The 20030-nt window shown below is 37.0% G+C and overlaps 1 protein-coding gene across 18 annotated transcripts in view; it reads right to left on the bottom strand.

Annotated features, from left to right (window-relative positions):
• LOC147757130 (calcium uptake protein 3, mitochondrial-like) overlaps positions 1-20030 on the bottom strand; it is a 229805-nt gene that overhangs the window by 72497 nt on the left and 137278 nt on the right. For 6 of the 18 annotated variants that reach the window (XR_015325266.1, XM_086985696.1, XM_086985700.1 and 3 more), the window contains one exon: positions 1087-19675. The exons of the other annotated variants lie outside the window; for them this stretch is intronic. Coding sequence is in view for 3 of the 6 variants with exons in the window: in XM_086985700.1 (XP_086841826.1) it covers positions 19661-19675 (15 nt within the window). In the remaining 3 variants the exon portion in view is untranslated. Of the gene's footprint in view, positions 1-1086; positions 19676-20030 lie in introns of those variants that run through there. 18 annotated transcript variants of the gene reach the window in all.

Below are 20030 nucleotides of genomic sequence, written 5' to 3'. Positions count from 1 at the left end.
CTAACTACTAGTAACGTCAGCTTTGTTATACACAACACTACAAAACATAAATAGATGACAAGAGTTGTGAAATTTCCCTCGATTGCAAATAAATATTGGTGCAAGAGGTACAAATTTCTACACTTTTCAAAAAGTTAGGACAGAAAATGTACAGAGAGGTGTACTTATGACGCAGTTGGCGTGGCACACGTATGATGACGAGGTGACATCATAACAAATCAGGACTGCTACCAGACCGTTAGGACGACACAGGAACAACTTGTATCAGACGAGGAGAGAAAAACGGTCTCTAGTGCGGCTGTCGGAAGCGTTCTAACGCAAGAAGTGAAGCATAACTGGTTACGTTAATGTCAGAAAAACTGCATTGAACCACCTTTGAATTATGAAGAAAACAAAGTAGCCGTCCTGGACGTGCGGCATCTTCAAATTTTTTATTTTTATTACATGTAAATATCAATGAACTTTTTGGTAGAGATAAGTACTAAAAAAATAACATGTATTTTTTGTTTACTTGTTTATTGTTCCTGTTCCATAGAAAGGTTTCCGGCGAATATTTTGAAAATTCAAATTGTGCTTTGTAACTCTATCTTAGTGAGATTTATGCCAGTATTTTAAGCAGTGGAAGATAATCTAGTTTTTAACCATTGTTGTAACGTACAACAAATGGTAGTTTACTAAACAGAATTTTATAGCATGCTTTATACAGCGCTGTAAAGGAACTGGATGTGACAAAATAATTACTGAGTTGTCATATCCTATACCAATTCAATTAAGTAGCTAGTAAGCGGCATTACTTATCACTAACGCATTTTATTCTTTTACATGCCCAAAAGTACTTTATTACTGCAAAGCAACACTTTTCAACTCAAATCATATTGGGTAAGCATATTTCAGATATATAGGTTGCTGACTTGGGCTTTGCCTGCTAAATGACACTTCTTTGTGAAACAGTGCTAGTCTTATGTGTAGTCGTGCGATATTCATTTTCTTAGCAGATAAGATCAAATGGGCCTGTTGCCCGTAATAGAAGTCGATTATAAGATCCGCCTCTTCATACTAGCTAGTAGATTAAGACACACAGTAACATAAATAATAATATCTGCAGTAGCAGCCTTTATTTATTTACGACAGACAATATACAATCAAACAACACCATTGCAAACAAAAACAACACAATGACTAATTGAGCGGTCAGGACAGGACAAGAATCACGACCTGCGGAAATGGTGTGTGAATGTGTGTGTGTGTGTATTTGTTTAACAAAATTCAAAAACATAATACGACTCAAGACGGTTACGATTCCTTATATGATGATATAATATATACAGTGCAGAAATGAGAAAACTGGGGAGTGTGTGCACACATTTATCGAAAGCAGTTAACGAAAACTGATTACAATACAACCATTTAAATAAACAAAGGCAAACAACATCAATAGATACGCTCTATGTACATATATATATGCATAAGTTTACAGCGTCAGACAACGACGCATATTTACATATAACGGATAGGCAGATGGACTGTACGATGGACCAATACGCACATATCTACAGCATTAGCTCACAAACATCCATAAACGGACGATATATCGGGAACCATGAAGGTAGCACAATCACCCATACCGGTGGTGATCATAATGATGACGCTAATTCACGGTCGTTTAAGAAGACGTGATTATATAACAAGTTACGAAAAACATATGTCGATGATACCGGCGACCACCATACATTTCTCATGTCAGTATTTGCCGAGTAATATTCCAGGATACTGATGAACTGTAATTACGAAACGTGCTATCCTTATCTTGAAGTACACGGATCAATATGTGATGGAGTCTGAATCAAAATCTGTGCTTGACGATGTCAAAAGCCATATATGTGTATCCGAAAGTACCGTGGCGAGAAGCACACTTCGAACAAATTTGAAAATCTTGTGAGAGCTCTGATTATGATGTGTGCATCTTCATCAAATATGTGGCAGAACCTTGGCGTATGTTGGTGTGAGGAAGCTCCAAATATATGTGCGTAGACACTATTCGGTACACAAAGACACACTTTTTTTTCGCCTATTTGTAGACTTCTACATGGTTGCACAATACAAGTGACAACTCCACTCGCGCTGATGAAAAACCGGCAAAAATCACATAATAAAGACACCTCATCACCATTCGTTCCATCCGCCGTGTCCTCCGATCTCCTGCACATGATACTTTTCATGGCCTCCTTCCCAACCGTGAGATTCCCAACCATGGTTTTCGTGCTTTGTTAGATGAAATGGTACGACAATTGGCACAAACTTGGCCCTCTTTAACGACTTGAAAATCTTTTTAAGTACAATTTTTTTAATGATCTCGTGCTTATCCGCTTCAACTTCAAAGGAAAAGTAAGCAAGTACGATAAGTACTCCCAGCAGAAGTATCGTACACGCTCGCATCTCGCTTTTTACTTTTTGCGGATCAGAACCGTCGTTCCTAAACATAACACTGTGATGAAGAGCTTCTCCGTTGTGTATACTTTACTTATAGAATCAAAGACACCGTACCCAGGGCTTCGCATGGGAATTCCCTTTCTTTGCAACTCTCGCAGCCTTTAAAGAGACATTCTCCACCCTCACCCAATTTTAAAAGTGTTCAAGTGTAGCAACAGCGTACGGTAAAGATTACCAGTTATGTGCCCCACTGGAAATGCTCCGCACCAGCGTTTAGTAGTAATGTAGACAAAGCAACACCCCAAAACAGACAAAAAGTGATGACGAAGACAAGCATACAAGTAGCGCCAAATCAATGGTGCACTAACACACACAAACATAGCGATATGTCTGGTATATGTATGACACATACACGGCCAGACGGGCACACAAATAGACACACGCAGAGGCACACACGAGATAATACAAAATAGGAGAGGCGCAGCATACAGGTACCATGTGAAAGAAGATGAAACGTGAGCGAGCACGAAGTGTCGAGAAGATGCGAAGATCACGGGAAGTCCAAGTCAAGGACTTTTGGGATACTGATGATAATGGCACCAAGTCATCCGCATCTGTCAAGCCCCTACGCGTGCGATCACGTGAATCATCCGGCGGCTGCAACTGTTGCCATAACAGAGACGAAGTGACAACGCACAGCCAACGCATATCAATGACACACCTCTCGCAGTGCGTTCTCTTCGCGACACTGCAAGAATAACGACAGCAACAACAGCAATATCGTGCAGGACAGGGAGGAGGGGCTAAAGACAGCTAGACATATATGTACGTATCCAGCTGTCCATTTGGGGTGAGCAGTGACTTATTTGGATGGCCCAACGAGATCTCCAATTAACAGAATTTGACAATCACTTGATCGGCGATTTAACGATCGCCGGTGGACAGTGTCAATGGCGACGCAACTGATAGAGCCGTCGCTACTACCGTCAGCATTATCGTTATCGATCAGTCAATGGGTACACATATATACATATACCTACAAGAAACGTGCATTGACAACCCCTTACACAAACGCTGCAAACGCGAAGATGGGGAAACGGACGGCTGGACAAGTGGACCAGTGGATGAATGAAGCGCATAGACGTACGTGGTGGTTTTGCAAAGACACTTCAATAGCATATTACGTTAGTCTTCAATGGTCAGCTAGAGAAAGGGATGGAAATGCGCCGAAAGAACCCAGTGCACGGGACCTGCTTGTTGACTTTAATCATGTGATAAAAAATGCGACGCAGTACGCTATGAGTGTATCTGTCTGTCGTTTGTAAGTGTATGTACGTGTTGTAATGTGTACGGCTAGCGCGCACTAGGGGCTAAGCAGGCTGAGGTAACAAACAACAAGCAGATGAATGAACAAGCAGTGGTGCTTCTACTTCTTCACCAAAGTAATGGTCGTCACCTCTTTTTTTCTCCATCTCTTTTACCTTGTGAAAGCGGCGGTGGTGAAGCAGTGATGTCTGTGGAACGTCCGTTAAATCAAATGATGACCCCCCAAAGTCCGCTGCCACTAAAGCTGTTCAGCCATTGTCAGCTATTACATTCATGTGCCGTTGTAATCGGCGGCAATAACAACAAACAAGAACACCAATAATAAAATAAGAACGACGTAACATTCGCATTACGTAATGCAGCCAAAACGTTCATCATGTAGCGTACGCAAAAGACACATACAATGGCGTCCTCGCCGTCAACATCGCTTATTGTTGTCCATGCTGCTGAAATTGTTGGGGGCAACGGTAACCATCTTTTTTCGAAGAACCCTAGTTACTACAACTACTGTGCTGTTAATGCGGTTGTTCTGATGCGTTACGATGTCCTCATTTCGCCACTGGCCAACATATCGATATTGAAATCTCTATCCTTCAAATAAAAGTGGTCAAATACAATTTCTTCATTCAGCTGCTTGGGGATTCGTTCACCCTTAAAAGGCCGAAGGGCACGTATGCGCACCGGCTATATTGCCGTGTAAAATGCGTCGTGGACGTTCGCAGTCTGAGTAAGGTAAACGTTTATAATACATAGTATTTTTCCAAATTTATTGTTCTCTTAAAAATCAGAGAGCATCGCCTGTTACGTCTGTCATTGTTTAAACAATGACACTGCTCGACTTGATTAAGTACAAATCTAATTCAGGTGTTTTTAACAAGTAATAAAAACAACCGTTATGCGTATATCACATTTAGTCATACCGAAACTTTTTTGCTCAAAGTACAAAACTAATGTTTGAGTTTCTAGAATGAGTATGATAGACTGACGAATACAGGTTTTTGTAGCGTATTAGTTGATGAAACTGATCATTGAATTTACAAATGGCACACAAACATTTGTTCAACGCAGTTCATAGAAAATGAATACATATGAGGAAAATGAGGGGCTGGATGACGTCTGTATTGCGTATCTAACCTACGAAACCATGGTGTTAAAGAAATTTACTTCCTTATTCAGCAGTATATGTTATATGATGCGTAAAAAGACATCATCGTCATCAGTGGCGTACACACTGGGAACTGAACAAAGCGGCAAATATCTTAACAACGCTGACCGAAACATGGACAAAACATAAAAAAGATAGATGAGCATGAGGATGAGATAAGAAAAAATCTATAGCTTTGCTAGTATTGCTTGTTTGTCTTGATGTTGTTGTTATTGTTATACATAAGTACACAATCGCTGGAAGAAAGCAAAGCTTTTGCTGGTCTTTTCGAGAGTGAACGAAGAAAGAAAGAGCATTTTGAAAACATTTCTTTAACAATATTCCAACAACGAATCGCATTGATTTTGGAAATATAGAAAATCTGCGACTTAGATGAATTACTGGCAAACGTTTTTTCATTTTAAAACGCTTTTTACTAACAAGATTCAGATATCAGACACCATTTCTCCTTCCATCGTAGGCCTTTTCATTCAGTAACCTATGAGATCTGTCGTAGACTGTCAAGGTTATAACCTAAAGCAACCTAAAGTTACTGAATGTCGTCAACAATGACCGGAGTATTGTAGTAGCTGATTCTCAAAATATGATTCTCACGGATTATGAATGCAGTAAACTTGGAAAATACGTTTTTAAACATTAAATATATCAAGAAATAAGTTGCTTCATAAACTACAAAAAGTATGCTCGGCAAGGAATTCAAGCCCTGCCAACACACAGGAGAAAATTTACTTTAAAAAACCTTAAAGTTTTTCCTTAAAAAAACTATAGACGTGCTTGACTAAAACTTAACATAAACCTAAACATGAACGTAATCTTTATAAACTTTGTGAACGAAGAAATAAATTTGATATAAAAGGGATTTGAAAAATGTATCTTTTTAGTTTGGACACCTTCTAGTTGTAAGAAATCAGGAATCGCTACACAAATACTACGTAATTCAAGTGAATAAAGAAAGTTATCGTTATCAAATGTTCAATTTTAAATTCAATTTTTGCTCATGTTTGTTTTATTTAACAATGAGCATTCCTCATTAACATCACTCCGACAGCAATTTTCCAATTTATCCTGTCTTTGTTATCGGATAAGTCACGACATACTGAAGTAATGATATCTGTTTTGTGTATTTTATTAACAGCGCTTATTACTATACATGCCATCGTTACAAGATGACTCTAAACTACCTTAAAGATGTATTTCACGTAGCTATAACGGTCTACATTTTCAGCAGCTGATGTACTTAAAAGATAATCTCGTATTTATTCAAGCTTTAGACTCAAATTATTATAAACCGCACTATTTTATTAGATTGTTTCCTTGTCCATTGTTTTGCCACTATCAGATATTGAGCAACATGTATCGACCCTACTTAATTAGTTTTCAAATCTTATATGCATAATACATGTATTTAAAGGCAGAGTATAACAAGCTGCTGCCGTTTATTTCATGATACTGCGGGTGACTTTGCTTCCTCATCATTACACTTTATAAAATGTCAGCACATTTCATGCTACTGATTCAGAAATTATCAGATCACTTCCAATTTGTTATACCTAGACGCTCACCTTCCGTTAAGTAGAATTTTTTTTTGCGTACGGTGAATGTTCATACTCCAAGCAAACAAGCCCATAATCATCATAATAAATGTTTCAATACTTAACTTATTATAACTTTTTAATGCAAAATCGAAAATTGTAAGCTAAACGATAATCATATAGTAATTCACATTTGCATAGCATAATCATTTTTTATTCTTCACCATTTTTGTCATAGCTCAGTTTTATAGTTCTATGTTGTTTAGGAACATTTCTCTTCTTTCTATCGCACAATACTGCCCTTGTACTATCCTTAACTTACTAGGTGGTTTAATACGCCTTCCATATTCTTTTCCTTTTTTTTTGATTTTTCACTGTACTTTTATCGGTACTTAGGCGACCACTAGTATATGGCATGTAGTAAAGAAAAGCGGGATCACAGCGGACGAACAATGCAGTATACATCATATTTCATATTTATAGAATCTATTTTAATTGTGATTTGTACGTAATAAAGACGCCTCACTAGAAGTTCTTTGTGTAACGTAAGGTACAACTTGTATGTTGAATATAGACCTCAGAAAATTAAGTTTGGTTTTTTTTCAAAATGCCAGATTATTCAAAAATCGAATCTTATTTGCCTTGCCTTTAATCTGTCAAAAGAAGACGTCTCAAAATTATATAGATGAGAACCCTTGTCACTTAGCTACTCTCCGCTCTGCATTTTACGGAAATTCGTTTACATTTATGTGGACCAAAAATTGTCTACAAAAATAGCGAATTTGATGTCATTTCCACAAAATCGTTTTGGTAAATTTAGAAGCTAGCTTAGACAGTACAGTATGAATCTGAGTGATTCATCTAATTGAATGATAAAGTACGTCACTTGTTGAAAGTTCGATTTGTTATCCAGAGTTTCCACAGAAATGAAACATGCTGAATGAGAAGGGAACTATAATACTGATATGACGTGAGTTAAAAGAACGTCTAGTATTGTAACAGTACTTACTCTCATAAAATAAATAATATTCGAACCCAGCAGAACCTCAAATGTATTTATTTAGGTCGATTCTGAGTTTGTCTGCTTTGTCAAAATTATCTGACCCCTTTATGTCAAACTTTTAAGATTTGTGCGGGTTTGTACTGTAAGAGTAAACGCCAAGCGGTAGAACATGCGAAGAGGCTCGGCTACAATCTAAACATGGTATTTTCAGATTGTTGTCAGCAGTTCCTAAGAAATTAAAAAATCAGAACGTCGTCTTCGTTAACCCCGCTCTCCCCTATGTATATACACTGACAGCTTATATATACACATATTACCATACACAACTGCTTAAAATCTACGTATGGTATATACTAGAGACTGTTTTAAGTATTGACAAGAAATAAGAGTGGCAACAAAGAAGTGAGGATAGCTCTGAAAGGCTCAATAAACCATAAGACATTGATAGAAGGTATAATGAAATGGAGCGCTAGATACATATTCCTTGTTTTCAGAAAACCATTCCTTGAGGAAAGGAATTAAACAACTGAAGCCAAGCAGTAGATATTTAAAAAATTAGAACATGTGCACATCCAAGGAGAGTTGTGCTTAGAGTGTAGATTGGGACATCCTTGATGGAACGGACTTAATTCGTTAAGCGACTCACTCATCCTGAATATTATAGTAGAGCATGAAGGATACACTCATTACCCTAAGCTAACGCGAAATGGCATATTAGCATATAGCACACCCAACAAAACCATTGTTTATATTGAGCTTATTTTTAATGGATCGTTAGAGCTTCATCCTGTGAAAAGGCAACTAGTTAAATACTTTTTTGCAGCAGCGTTTCTTTTTCCTAAAGAGCGTAATGTTTATTTGGGCAAGTCAATGTCTTTTTCTACAAGTTTCCATTAATAATTTGCAGAATATTTATATCAAAAAGTTGTTTGTTTTCATATCCAATACAGTTTTTTTTACTAATTTTAGACTTTTCAATTTAGTCGCAAGCTAATAAATACATTTTTTTTAAAACAGGTGAAACAATAACTATCCCACTTTATTTTTCTAAATGTGCTAGTATTTTTTTCCGAGGGATAGTTTTTCTTTCACGTGCAGCTGTAATGTTTCGGTGATTTAGCTGGTGGATAACGTGTTTGGTTCCTAGAATTGAGGGAGTGGTGGTCTGGGTTCGACTTGGGGACTCGATTGTTGGGAATCAGCCGTCTGACAGGATGCCTTGCCAAACACTAAACTCGAAATGTTTGTTATTACATGTTTGGTGAAATTGCGTTGATGAAATTTAAAGCAACTCGGCATACATGATTCATATTTTTCGATGCGATGAATGCTTTTTTTGGATGATAGTATTAATTGAAACGGCGGAACAAGATATATGCGGTAAGGTGCCGTATTTGAAATTACATTTTTATGGGACATCATAACAGGGCAGCAGGTCCGGGTTAGGAATAGCCTCAGATTGGCATCACATGCGCGGTCTAATAAAAATCATTTTGGTTTGTATTAGCGATTTTAAAATCGAGTTCAATGGTTTTTTAAACAGCATAGTTACAGATTAGTTAGAACGAAGTAATGAGGTTACTGGAATATTTCAATAGAGAAGCAGAATCATTTCAACAGGGTAACCAATCACTCTTGGAAAAGGGTAATGCAATAACTGGACCAAGGTAACGAAGTCACACAATTTAAAAATTGACCAAAGTACATACACATGCAAATGACTATCACTAGTTGCAACAGGGTAACAGAAGATAACGGAGTTATACGGGAACTGTAACGAACTCATGTAAAAAGGTCAGCTTTCAATCAAGCAATAATATGTTAGGTTAGGTGTACTGCGAATGGAAAAATACAACAGGCCTGTATAACCGCAGTATGGCAGCAGGATTGTTCGAACATTTCAATGGGAACACGGGATATGTGAGTAGCTGCAGTGGGATAAATACTGCGAGTAGATTGATGAAATCAAGAAAGTAGAAGCACTGTAACATCGTAGCCGCAATGGGAAAACGAAATTTGGGTTGTAGAATCTTAGTAGATTTACGATGCAGTAACTGTATTTGTCTGTAAGGGAATTATAGTTTGTATTTGGAAAGGTGGAACATGAATCAAATTCAATTATATTAGAGAACACCGACAAGATAAATGCAAAAGGGCAATATGTTAGATGGGGCAAGCTTACTGCAACGAGAAGACCATATATGTAAGTTTAAACTAGGTTGGGTATGACATTATTAAATTCAATTAGTTAAACCAACGGAAGAACCGTTCGAGCAAAGCCAGAAGATCTATCCAGTCCATTTTTCATACCATTAAAAGTTTGGTCCCACGGATTTGTCCCTAATAAGGTAACCCCTTAGAGGGCATTAGGCTGATTTTTTGTGACATTTAGTCCTGAGAAGTTTGCGCTATCATTTACAACGTCAAGGCGGCTACCAGCATTATCTACAATGATATATCATTAAATATGTATATTTCTGTGAAAATCGGGTTGCGTGAACAAGTGTGCTTCACGTATGTAGCCTGAAAAGCCGTGTTTAAACTATATTGTGGAAGTAGCTATTGAGTTCTGTGATCATCAGTATTGCAGCCCATATAACTAGTCGTTATTTGCGTTACTTTATATATATATATATATATATATACACATATAATTTGCGTTTTCCCTCTATGAGGTATATAAATGTGTTAATAGCAGGAGGACAAGCGCGGGCCTACGAGCTGCTCTAGTCTATCTACTAGCTACTAAAAGTCTTGGGTCGCTGATTTTGTCAAACTCAATCGACCCCTCAGCATAGATAGATGAAACTAATTTTTTTTATGATTGGTATAGTTTTGCTGTGGAAAGAGCAATGCGAAAAAGGTAAAAACGATTAAACAAGTTTTTTAGGCTCTAAAGGAAAAGGTTGTATCCCTTTTTTCCATTTTTCATGTTTGAAAACAAGCACTCCTTAAAAGCATGGCGAGGGCTTCAAGCGTCGTCTGCGCCGATATTTCGTTAAATAATTTGATTTGTATACATTCATTCGACACATGCTTTTTCTACTAAAAGGAAAGGTCGTTTTCTTATTTTTAGCCTTACGTTGATTTGTCGCAATCGCTGGATATGACACCTGTCAGACGTTGACAGACGTATTAAAAGCGAAGCACTCTGTTCGTGTGCCCGCATTGCGTAACGTGAAAATTGTACTACGTCTGAGCGCTTTGGACACTTTGCCTTTACTTTTTGATTCGTCCACGCCGCTCCAACTGATTTTAACAGATCTATTACAGATAAGCGAGTCGCGATGCTTGAAACGCCTACTCCTCACAATGTCCAAGCGGCAAGGGTCGAAATCTGCTGTCGCCGTAAGGATCGTGTTTCGAAGAAAGCTCAAAAGGCCATACATTAAACATATGAACTTTCGCTCACGGCCTCGCAGGGCACGTGCAAAGCAACGGGCCTACCACAATCTCTCGATGGTCAACATCCAAACCATCTCAATCACTACGCCTTCACCTTCGATTCCGATCTGCAATAAGAGTGAGAAGCAAACTCGGGCCTTATCGAGTGAAAGAGCCCTCATACTCTACAAGACGCGCAATATTTTGATGCGTCTGCCGATGACCGTCGACACAACCCGACTGAACACGGATTCGGAGGTACAGCACGAGGCGGACAATTACCCGTTAACACACCAAGATGCACAACCAAACTTTGCTTAGCCTTAAACTAATCAAGATTCCTATGAGGCCTTTTTGGTGGTAAGTTAACGGTCCGCCTAATGAATTAAAGACTCAAACAATACTGTGTCGGTCTAACGAACAAAATGTGCCGCTAGGGTAAAGTTCTATTGTTCAATGATAAAAATACACGTTTTGTGGCATAGAAGATAAAAAGAATTGAATGACGTCTATATGCTGCTAAGCTCGGCGCGGTATATGAAGCTGTCACGCCTACTGCCAAAGCGTTTCGTGCAATGCAATGTACTTCTTTAAATGATGTCGTTCGGCATGGGCAATCCTTCTAAGGGTACGTACAGTCTTTCCTCAATTACACAAGAGGCCCACTATCATTACATATGCTTTCTAATGCAAGCACATGACGAGCTACGTCAGTTTCGTCAGATATTTTTCCTAGAATCCCAGGTGTCGTCGAAAGCACATTATGAATCGTCCCGAATTTTACAACATCATTGAAATGCTAGAGATTATGCTCCGATGCACAAATATCTGTATTAATTACCTCACCGCAGAAACGAGAAGCATCCATGACGTACGTAAAGCTCGCATTCTTTTGGTCAGCATCGACTAGGCGTATTGGCATATAACATGCCAATAGCTGACGAGGTAGATATTATTGTTAAGTATTGCCGCGGTTTTTCCATAACATTCTGGCACATCGTTCTCTGTTATCGAGCACCGGACAGCTAACCTGTGTCCCATCCAGGTCATTGTGGTCCCATCCAGATCATTTCGGAATGATACCGATTCTGCGACAGTCTTCTGCACGTTTCTTTCTTCCCGTTTGGTGACGAAGGCCTTCAGTTACGGACAATTTATAATAAGAAACTACGCTACTATGCTTACCGCATTATGAATCGGGCTAACACATTTAGCCATCTGCACCAGGCAGGCCGCTTATACTAACGGTACCATATCGACATGGCAGTGAAGATTAAATAATAGACCTAAATTATATATAATAGAATCAACAGTCCCTCCGAAGAACGACATTTAAGGGCCGCACTAATACAATCGATAACTGTGAAGACGTGGCCGTCGTACCAAAGCAATTTATGCGTTCCTCGACGTTTAAAGGAAGCTCGTAATACATGGCGCAACTCAGACAGGATTCGATGATGTATATTCATTCTTTTTGCAATGCTTTGGTTCTTCTAACTACGTCGTGTAATACGCTATGAGCGGATGTTAGTCGCCACCTTTCCAAAGGCAAACGACCTAAAGATCAGCCGAACTTAATTCAAAGGGTGTTCCAGTTGAAATAAAACTTCTTCATAATTTATCTCATGTGGAAACTTAGCAATGTCATTGCCTGTTTGTCAACCAGAGAAAAAAGTGAATTAGAAAAGATATTTCAAATTTTACTCCGCCTTAACGAGCAAACTTCCCAAGCCCTTCACGGAGTGTACATTATAACATCTATCCAGCATGTAAACGTCATTACCCCAGGATGGACGGTGGTGGACTACACAGAGAGTCAGCAGCATTCTAGATATGCCGTAATGACTGATTTTGTACGAAGCTGACTATCTGGAAGCCATCAACTGCTACCTAAATGTTGAAATATGCGTTTCTATTAGGCGGATTAAGTATACGAAGTTCACACTAAATTGTAGTGACAGAGCTATTGTTAAGGTTGATGATATAGAAGAGTACCGTAACGGCCGATGCATTTGACTGTGCCAGGCTCTCTTATAAATACTGAGCTTTCCATTTCACAGATTGTATCCTCTTGTTGAGGGGTATTTACCTCTACTTATCACAGGAACAGCAAGTGTTCTTTTAAAAGAGCGCGGCACTGAGATTTGCGGAAAGCTATAAGCCATATCGCATTTATGGCGTTCATTACTCTACGTTGAAGTATCCAGGTTCTTTACGTGGACGACTGACAGGTGGATGAAATGGAAGTGCGGCTTCCACATTTTTTATTTTCCAATATACTATCAGGTGTCTACGATACGATCTAGGTACGATATACTACCGAACAACTAATAAATCCCTGGAGAACCATTTGCGGTTATATTCATGACGAATGACCCGCTTCGCCTGTGAAGAAAAATGCAATGGCTGAAGGTCTCCTATATAATACTCGCATACCGCTGCTCAACAGAATGCTTCCATTCGCCGGCGCCCGTCACGATTAGGCGATGATGTACCTTCAGAGCAAGCTGACGAAATGTTACAACACTTAACATCACTTCAGCTTCCCTTTCCTACAACCACGCCTAATGGTCAACGTAAATGCTCAACGTCGCTGTTAAAAAAAATTCAGTATAACTCGTTGAGCAGCACGAAATCCTACTCACACTAAAGGACTCCTGACGAATGACACCCATGATCAATCCCTAAAGCTTAGTGACGTTTTAGGAACATAAGATCATCATAATTTTTTTACATTTCCGTTTAGCAATTATTCGATATTAAAAAGGAAAAATAGAAACGTTTAATCCTTAGTGAGGTACCGAGAACGGAGCTAACTTTCATTTAGTATAATTTCTAAATATTTGTAAATAAAAAAATAAATTGTAAATAAAGAGATTCTTAAGCTTTGATGATGTCCGAAAAACAGAATAAATTCCATTAGTCTCAACATCTATTAAAAACTGGTCGGCAACTGACTTGGTCCGCGTACGTTCTTCAGAGATCGGTCCGCTGCTGACGCGCATTTCGTATACAGAGTCAATTAACCAACACTAAAAATAATAATACTGTAAAAACCTACCAAAAGCTAACATACCACAAAAAAGACAAATCTAGATTAGCGGAGCTCCCTCGTAAACATAAGAACAGGCTGATAAGATAATTATAGAAGAGTAGCGAGTTGGGTGGGGCAGAATAACTACCATGGGATAACTTTTGGTGTATATTTATTATAGTTTATGTTAAAAAAAGCGCAACATTAACGAATCAAGTAAAGCAACACCGAAACAGACATGTGGGTCCGTTTAGTGTATTATTGGAACTCTGTGGCTGCCTATTTGCTGACATGTTTTCCAACCCAATCGATTTGCTGGCGTTAGAATCGGGCTCGAGATAGAGCGGGTTGTTTTTGCATTTGTTCTTTTTAGAAGGTTTTTTTTTATGAATCTTTCGTACATGCCTATGAGAGGGCTTCAGCGACGAAGATAATCTATATTTTATGATAAAATGATAGTCGAATGCATGTAGTGGATATGCCTTAGTAACAGTTGAAAATCCTTAAAAAAGCTGAATCATAGCGCAATATATGTTAACATACCTAAATCTCAATCTTATGGCCGAAAATACTATTGGAAAAATGAAAGCATAGTATTCTATTTAAAAAGGCATTACATTTGATAGATCTCGATGAGTTGATTAAAAATGCAATACATATACCTATACCTAAATTTGTAATATTTGTAATATTTAAGTAAAAGTTGCGAAAACCCTATTGGTCGTATCAGGGTGAAAATGCCTTTTGAGTGATTTTTTGAACGAATTTTAAATAAATGTCAATTGTAAAGGTTAAACACTAGATGTAGAGTTCAGTCTATTTAATTCATTTTCGAAGAAAAATTCTAAAATATAAACAATAATAAATGATAAAAAACAAAGATCTAAAAAGAGAATCGATATGCTAAAAAAACATATTAAATATTCATGCCTTCATTCAATACTTATTTATTACGTGTATATTTACTATACACAATTATTTAATAAAAAAAGAATTTTAAACCTTAAGTTTCTATCATATACCCCAAAACAAAGTCAACACCTCAATCAAAATATTTAAAATCATTATATCAATATGCGCAAGTACTTTCTCTACAAAGATCCACGAGTAGTAACTTTTCGGAAACGAATCAATAGACTAAACAAAACATGTTAATCAAATATATGGAAATTTATATCTTTGTTCAGCAGAATATGTATCTACGTATCACAAAATAAAGGAAGATAAAAAATCTTAGTGTCTTAGTGACGTCTCGAGAACAGAGTCGCCTTCATTTTCTATTGCACATCTAAATATTTCTTACAAACAAAGACATTTAAAAGAATTCAAAGGTTTTTTTTTTAAAACGGAATGAATACATTAGCCAACTGGATCAACGTCTGTTACAAGTCGGTTGAGAGCCTACTTGACTCAAAAAACCTACGTGCGGGTATTCCAGAGTCACTTAGAAATGTACCAAAAACCAGCATACCATAAACAAGACAAGTTTTAGCTTTCTGGTAAACATATTAGAAAGTATTGACGTAAGAACTGCAAAAGGGTAACGTATCAAGTGAGCAGGAATGACTGTAACGGACTAACCGTTAGTTTATTTTATAATTTACATTCAACTAGGCGCAATATCAATGAACGTTAGTTAAATCACCGACAAACTAGAATCAGGCTGAAGTATAACACTAGAGATGTGTTTGTCTGGTTTTGTTCAACCCAAATCGGTTCCTTAAAATGGTGGTTTTGAGTCGTTTTTTTATAGGTCGCAAAAGTTAAACTTTAGAGAGAGCCACGTGTTTATACAAATACTTTTCCCGCGAGAGTTTGGTTTTCTCATTGAATGTAGTGTTAATTTGTATAAATTAGTTATTTCTTACTATTTGCTCGACTGCCGTTAAAAGTTTGTGAAATAATCATATTAGAATTTTTTTAAGCCATATATAATGGATGCTTAATGAGATTTTCGGGAATATTCTAGTTCAACTTTCTGCCGTTTAACACTAAATCGGTAAAGTTTGCTCTGAGAGCATTCCGTTAATAAAATAAGAGCCATCTTAGTTCATTTTTTTCAAGAGTGCTAATACTTTTTATCAGAGGTAGCTTTTCTCTTCAAAAAATAGGGCCTAATTCTGTGGAGTCTTTTGTATTCTTAGTATCGGCAAGTTAATCCATTTTCATTCAATAATTCATTGCGCTTCATTCAACAACCGGTCAGAATTTAGGCAAAGATCATATCGTAATGATATTTGTTTTTCAAGCTCTAAAAGACAGACTTCATTTAGGAATTCAGGAAGAACCGCTTGATTTTTTTCCTATTTTGCGATTTAGGGCTAAATAGATAATTCGTAAAAAAAATGGTTTATAATTAATCAATTTTAACTCCATTCTCGTTATATAAATCATGTTTTGTAACTGGATAAGCACTTTTTTTCGGAGCAATTTCTTTCTTCCATATAGGGTCCTAATTTAATTAATCTTGCAAAATAACTGACGAAATATTAATAGTTTTGATGACTGGATGAATATATTTGTCCGCATTGCAATATTAAATCAAAGCGGAAAACGGGATTTATGCATCAAAAAATACAGATTAGGACCAGTTTTCGATAAGAAATTGAGAATAACTGAAGAGATGTACGGGGCAAAGTTTCAGACTGGCGTCATGTGCGTGCTGGAAGTTAATTCAATACGTAAAGTTGAAGTAAGACTTTTACATATTTTTTGTTGAAAACTTTGAGGCTAAGGTTAGTGTTTTTGAAGGAGCAGAATACATACAATACTTTAAAAGATTAACTGTATCAAAGTAACAAAGTTTCTGCAGCACTCATTTCAGTAGGATAGCCAGCTACTGGAACAAGGTTGTAGAATGATTCGAAATAATAACGTCATTAATACAGTGAAAAATTGATTTAATCATGGAAATATGATTATTGTAGCTGGATAGTTGCAACGAGATAACCATATTACAAAAAGGAGGACCCAGGAGAATTTAACGCCTATAAAGGTGTTGGTCTGCAATCGAGTAATGCTTTAGGTAGGTGTTGCAATAACATGGATCAGATATTAGAGCAGGCAGATCAGATAACTGCGGCGTAGCAAAAAGACTGTTGGAATATTACAATAGGAAAATGGGATGAATATGGATTAACAGATTGACTGATTCAGGGAAATAAAGTTATTCTAACGTAATAGGTTAAAGGAACTAGTACTGCAGAATCTAAGGAGAATTAAAACCAAATAACTGTGAAGGTCTACAATTGAACTAGACTTTATATTAGGCCAGGTGTAAGGCAAATCAAATTGTTCATGTAACAGTTTATCAAACTAGTAAGAGGCACGGTAATTGCACTAGCATAAACTGCATTCTATACTCACAGTTTATCCTACTGCAATATCCTACTGCCTACTTCATGCTTAAAGGGTGACCGTGAATTGGAAATATCCTCAGGGAACCACTCGACCATATCAGTAGAACTGACAGCAGATGAATGATCAACGAGCCTCATCTTCACGAGTCCAACGAGAGGACATTGTTGGAGTGAAATGGGGCTTACATATTAGACTGTGTGCTCTGCAACGGTTTTTTTACAGAACTAAGAGAATCGAAGTGCTTTCAAAATTGCAAATCTATGGTAGGTCATTATGCTATGGCACGCTATGGAGAATGGCCGGTTATGTAAACATTCGGAGAACCATGCAATAACTAAACCAGTCTTGTATCGTGCGGTTACGAAGCTGGTATTTTAGTGTAAGATTTGTTGATGTTTTGAGGTAAAATAATAGGCTTAAAAGTTCGCCGAGTCTCTAATACTCTGTAGTTAAAAGCGAAAAAGCAACGTAATGGATAGTCGATCTGGGGTAATCAAGAGCAAGAATTTTGAGCCCAGCAGTAGAAGAACAAGGTACAATTTAAGAAAAAACAATATGCAATATATTTAAGTAATTGCCTGGCGACCACAACGAACGACAGCCTATGAACAGCCCTATCATGGATCTCTTACAGTATGTACCAGTTAGTGACACAGAGACGCGCCAAAGATACTGGACCTCTTGTTAGAAAACATAATACGAATATAGCGAAGCACTGTACTGCAGCGTATAATAGAAATGATACTACTGGTATGTACTTCATTTCAAGAAGTTTGATATAAGTTTATCGATTGTGTTTATCAAAATAGAGCGAATCTATTAAACACCGTCAGTGATTTAAAAACAGTGATTACGACATTCGAAACCCAGTTTGAAAAAATTACCGGAATAAGAATATTGTATAATTTTAACTAAAAAAATTTATTTCTAAAAAATATTATAAAGAAATTGAATTAAGAGACAAATTATTTTGAAGATATCAATTATTTTCGAGATTATTGTCGCAATTTACATTACGAGTATTGGAGGTGAGGTCAAGAAATGGGATTTCTATCCTCCTTGAATTTGTTTATACCGTTGAAACGATGTCTACTGCGTGCTGATACGACAGCTGCATTTTATTGAAATCGCCGTATGCTAGTTACACTCAAAACAAAAAACGAATTCAAGGAGTATAAAAAATCTTATTACGTAATCTTACTTGCAATAATAGACTCGAAAATACTTGATATCTTCAAAATATTTTGTCACCTTTTGTCGTCAATATCAAGCGTATATTAGGTCTAACGACCACTACTTCGAACATTTGTTTCAATTCCAACATCTAGCTTGCTAGAGTATTTCTCAAATCAAGTAAGGATTTTGATTGCGTTTAAAAAATAAAAGCTCTCAAACTTGTCGTGCTCTCCACAGTTGAGTTTTCAGCGTCTAGAGAGCATTATTGGCGTTTTTGGAAGGTGGATCGAAAAAATAGTGTTTAAGTTTTGCGTGTTTACCCCTAGAGCTCTTCGGCTAAAATAAAAAATTCCTATAGAAATTAATGCTAAAGCTAAAAAAATAAAACGATAATTTTTTTTGTTTCTGACTTTTATTATTTATGATTTATTCTACTAATTTTTTAAACAAATATGAATGTCGTCAATAGAAGCGTAGACCCTTTTCAGTACGCACACGTTATTTCAACCGTAAAAGCAGTTTTTTTGCAATCGCATATTTCTCCAAAAAATATTGGCGAAGTATTATATTGTCGTAAATTTCAGCTATTCGCAAGAAGTGATATATCAACGTTCCATGGCCCCATTTAAAAAAATGCTTCATTCACTCTAAAAATTTAATCTCAAATTTTGGGACACTCCATATATGTTCGAAAACATTAAACGTTTTCGAATCTAAAAATCTAAAGACGAACTTAGCTATAGCAAAAATGTTTTACTAAAAATAATTTACCTAATAAAGAGAATATCACATACATAGTGGGCTTGAGTTATTTCGACATGTCGCTGGTTACAACCGTGAAGCACATTTTGGAATAAATGCTGACGTGTTAGCACATCTCCAAGTGTTGCTTGTTAAATTTAGGCAACATGCTTACTAATTAGCAGCAATTAGGATTCATAATTTAAAAATATTTTTACAATTTCACATCTAGAAGAAGGTAAATATGTAATAAATATGCCTAAAGATGCTAAATTACTGGTAAGGTATACCAGGTAGCCCTTTGACAACATTCTGCAAACAATGATATTTCTGCGATACTGTATCTTCGCACCTAACGTTCCGGCCAACTACTGCATTTGGTTTTGCAAGTCGTGTTTACAACTAAGGACTACATACAACATCACTAATCTTCCTTTCGTCTTGCTGCCGAACGCTGCAACCTATCATCGTCACTCAGTGCTGATCCCTCAGTGAAATGTATACTGGAGTTAAATAATACTCACCTGAAAGTAGATACGAAAAGTACGATGTTAATATATACAGCACGTTTGGTGGTTAGTGAAACCGACTTGAACTATTTCATCAGAGGTATATGAAAAACGTTTTTAGTGAGATAAACGTTACACACTGAAAATGTATGTTTATAAATGTGTCCTAAGATACATTGGCAGCTAATATACTAGCTCAGCAAAAAGCAATATACTCTATCTACATAGTAGGACTGTGGAGTGACGTACCACCGTGTTCATTGCTATATATCAGAGAAATTTCTTCTTTTTTTGGCAGACATCACTTTTGTAAATTGTAAAGTGCTTCGGTTGAGGAAGTAACATTTGCGTTTAAAGATGATCTCATTCT

The sequence above is a fragment of the Varroa destructor genome, unplaced genomic scaffold, assembly GCF_002443255.2.
Source record: "Varroa destructor unplaced genomic scaffold, Vdes_3.0 BEIS01000003.1, whole genome shotgun sequence".
Classification (NCBI taxonomy): Eukaryota; Metazoa; Arthropoda; class Arachnida; order Mesostigmata; family Varroidae; genus Varroa; species Varroa destructor.
The sequence above is the reverse complement of the archived record's forward strand: the minus strand, read 5'-3'. Positions and strand labels throughout refer to the sequence as shown.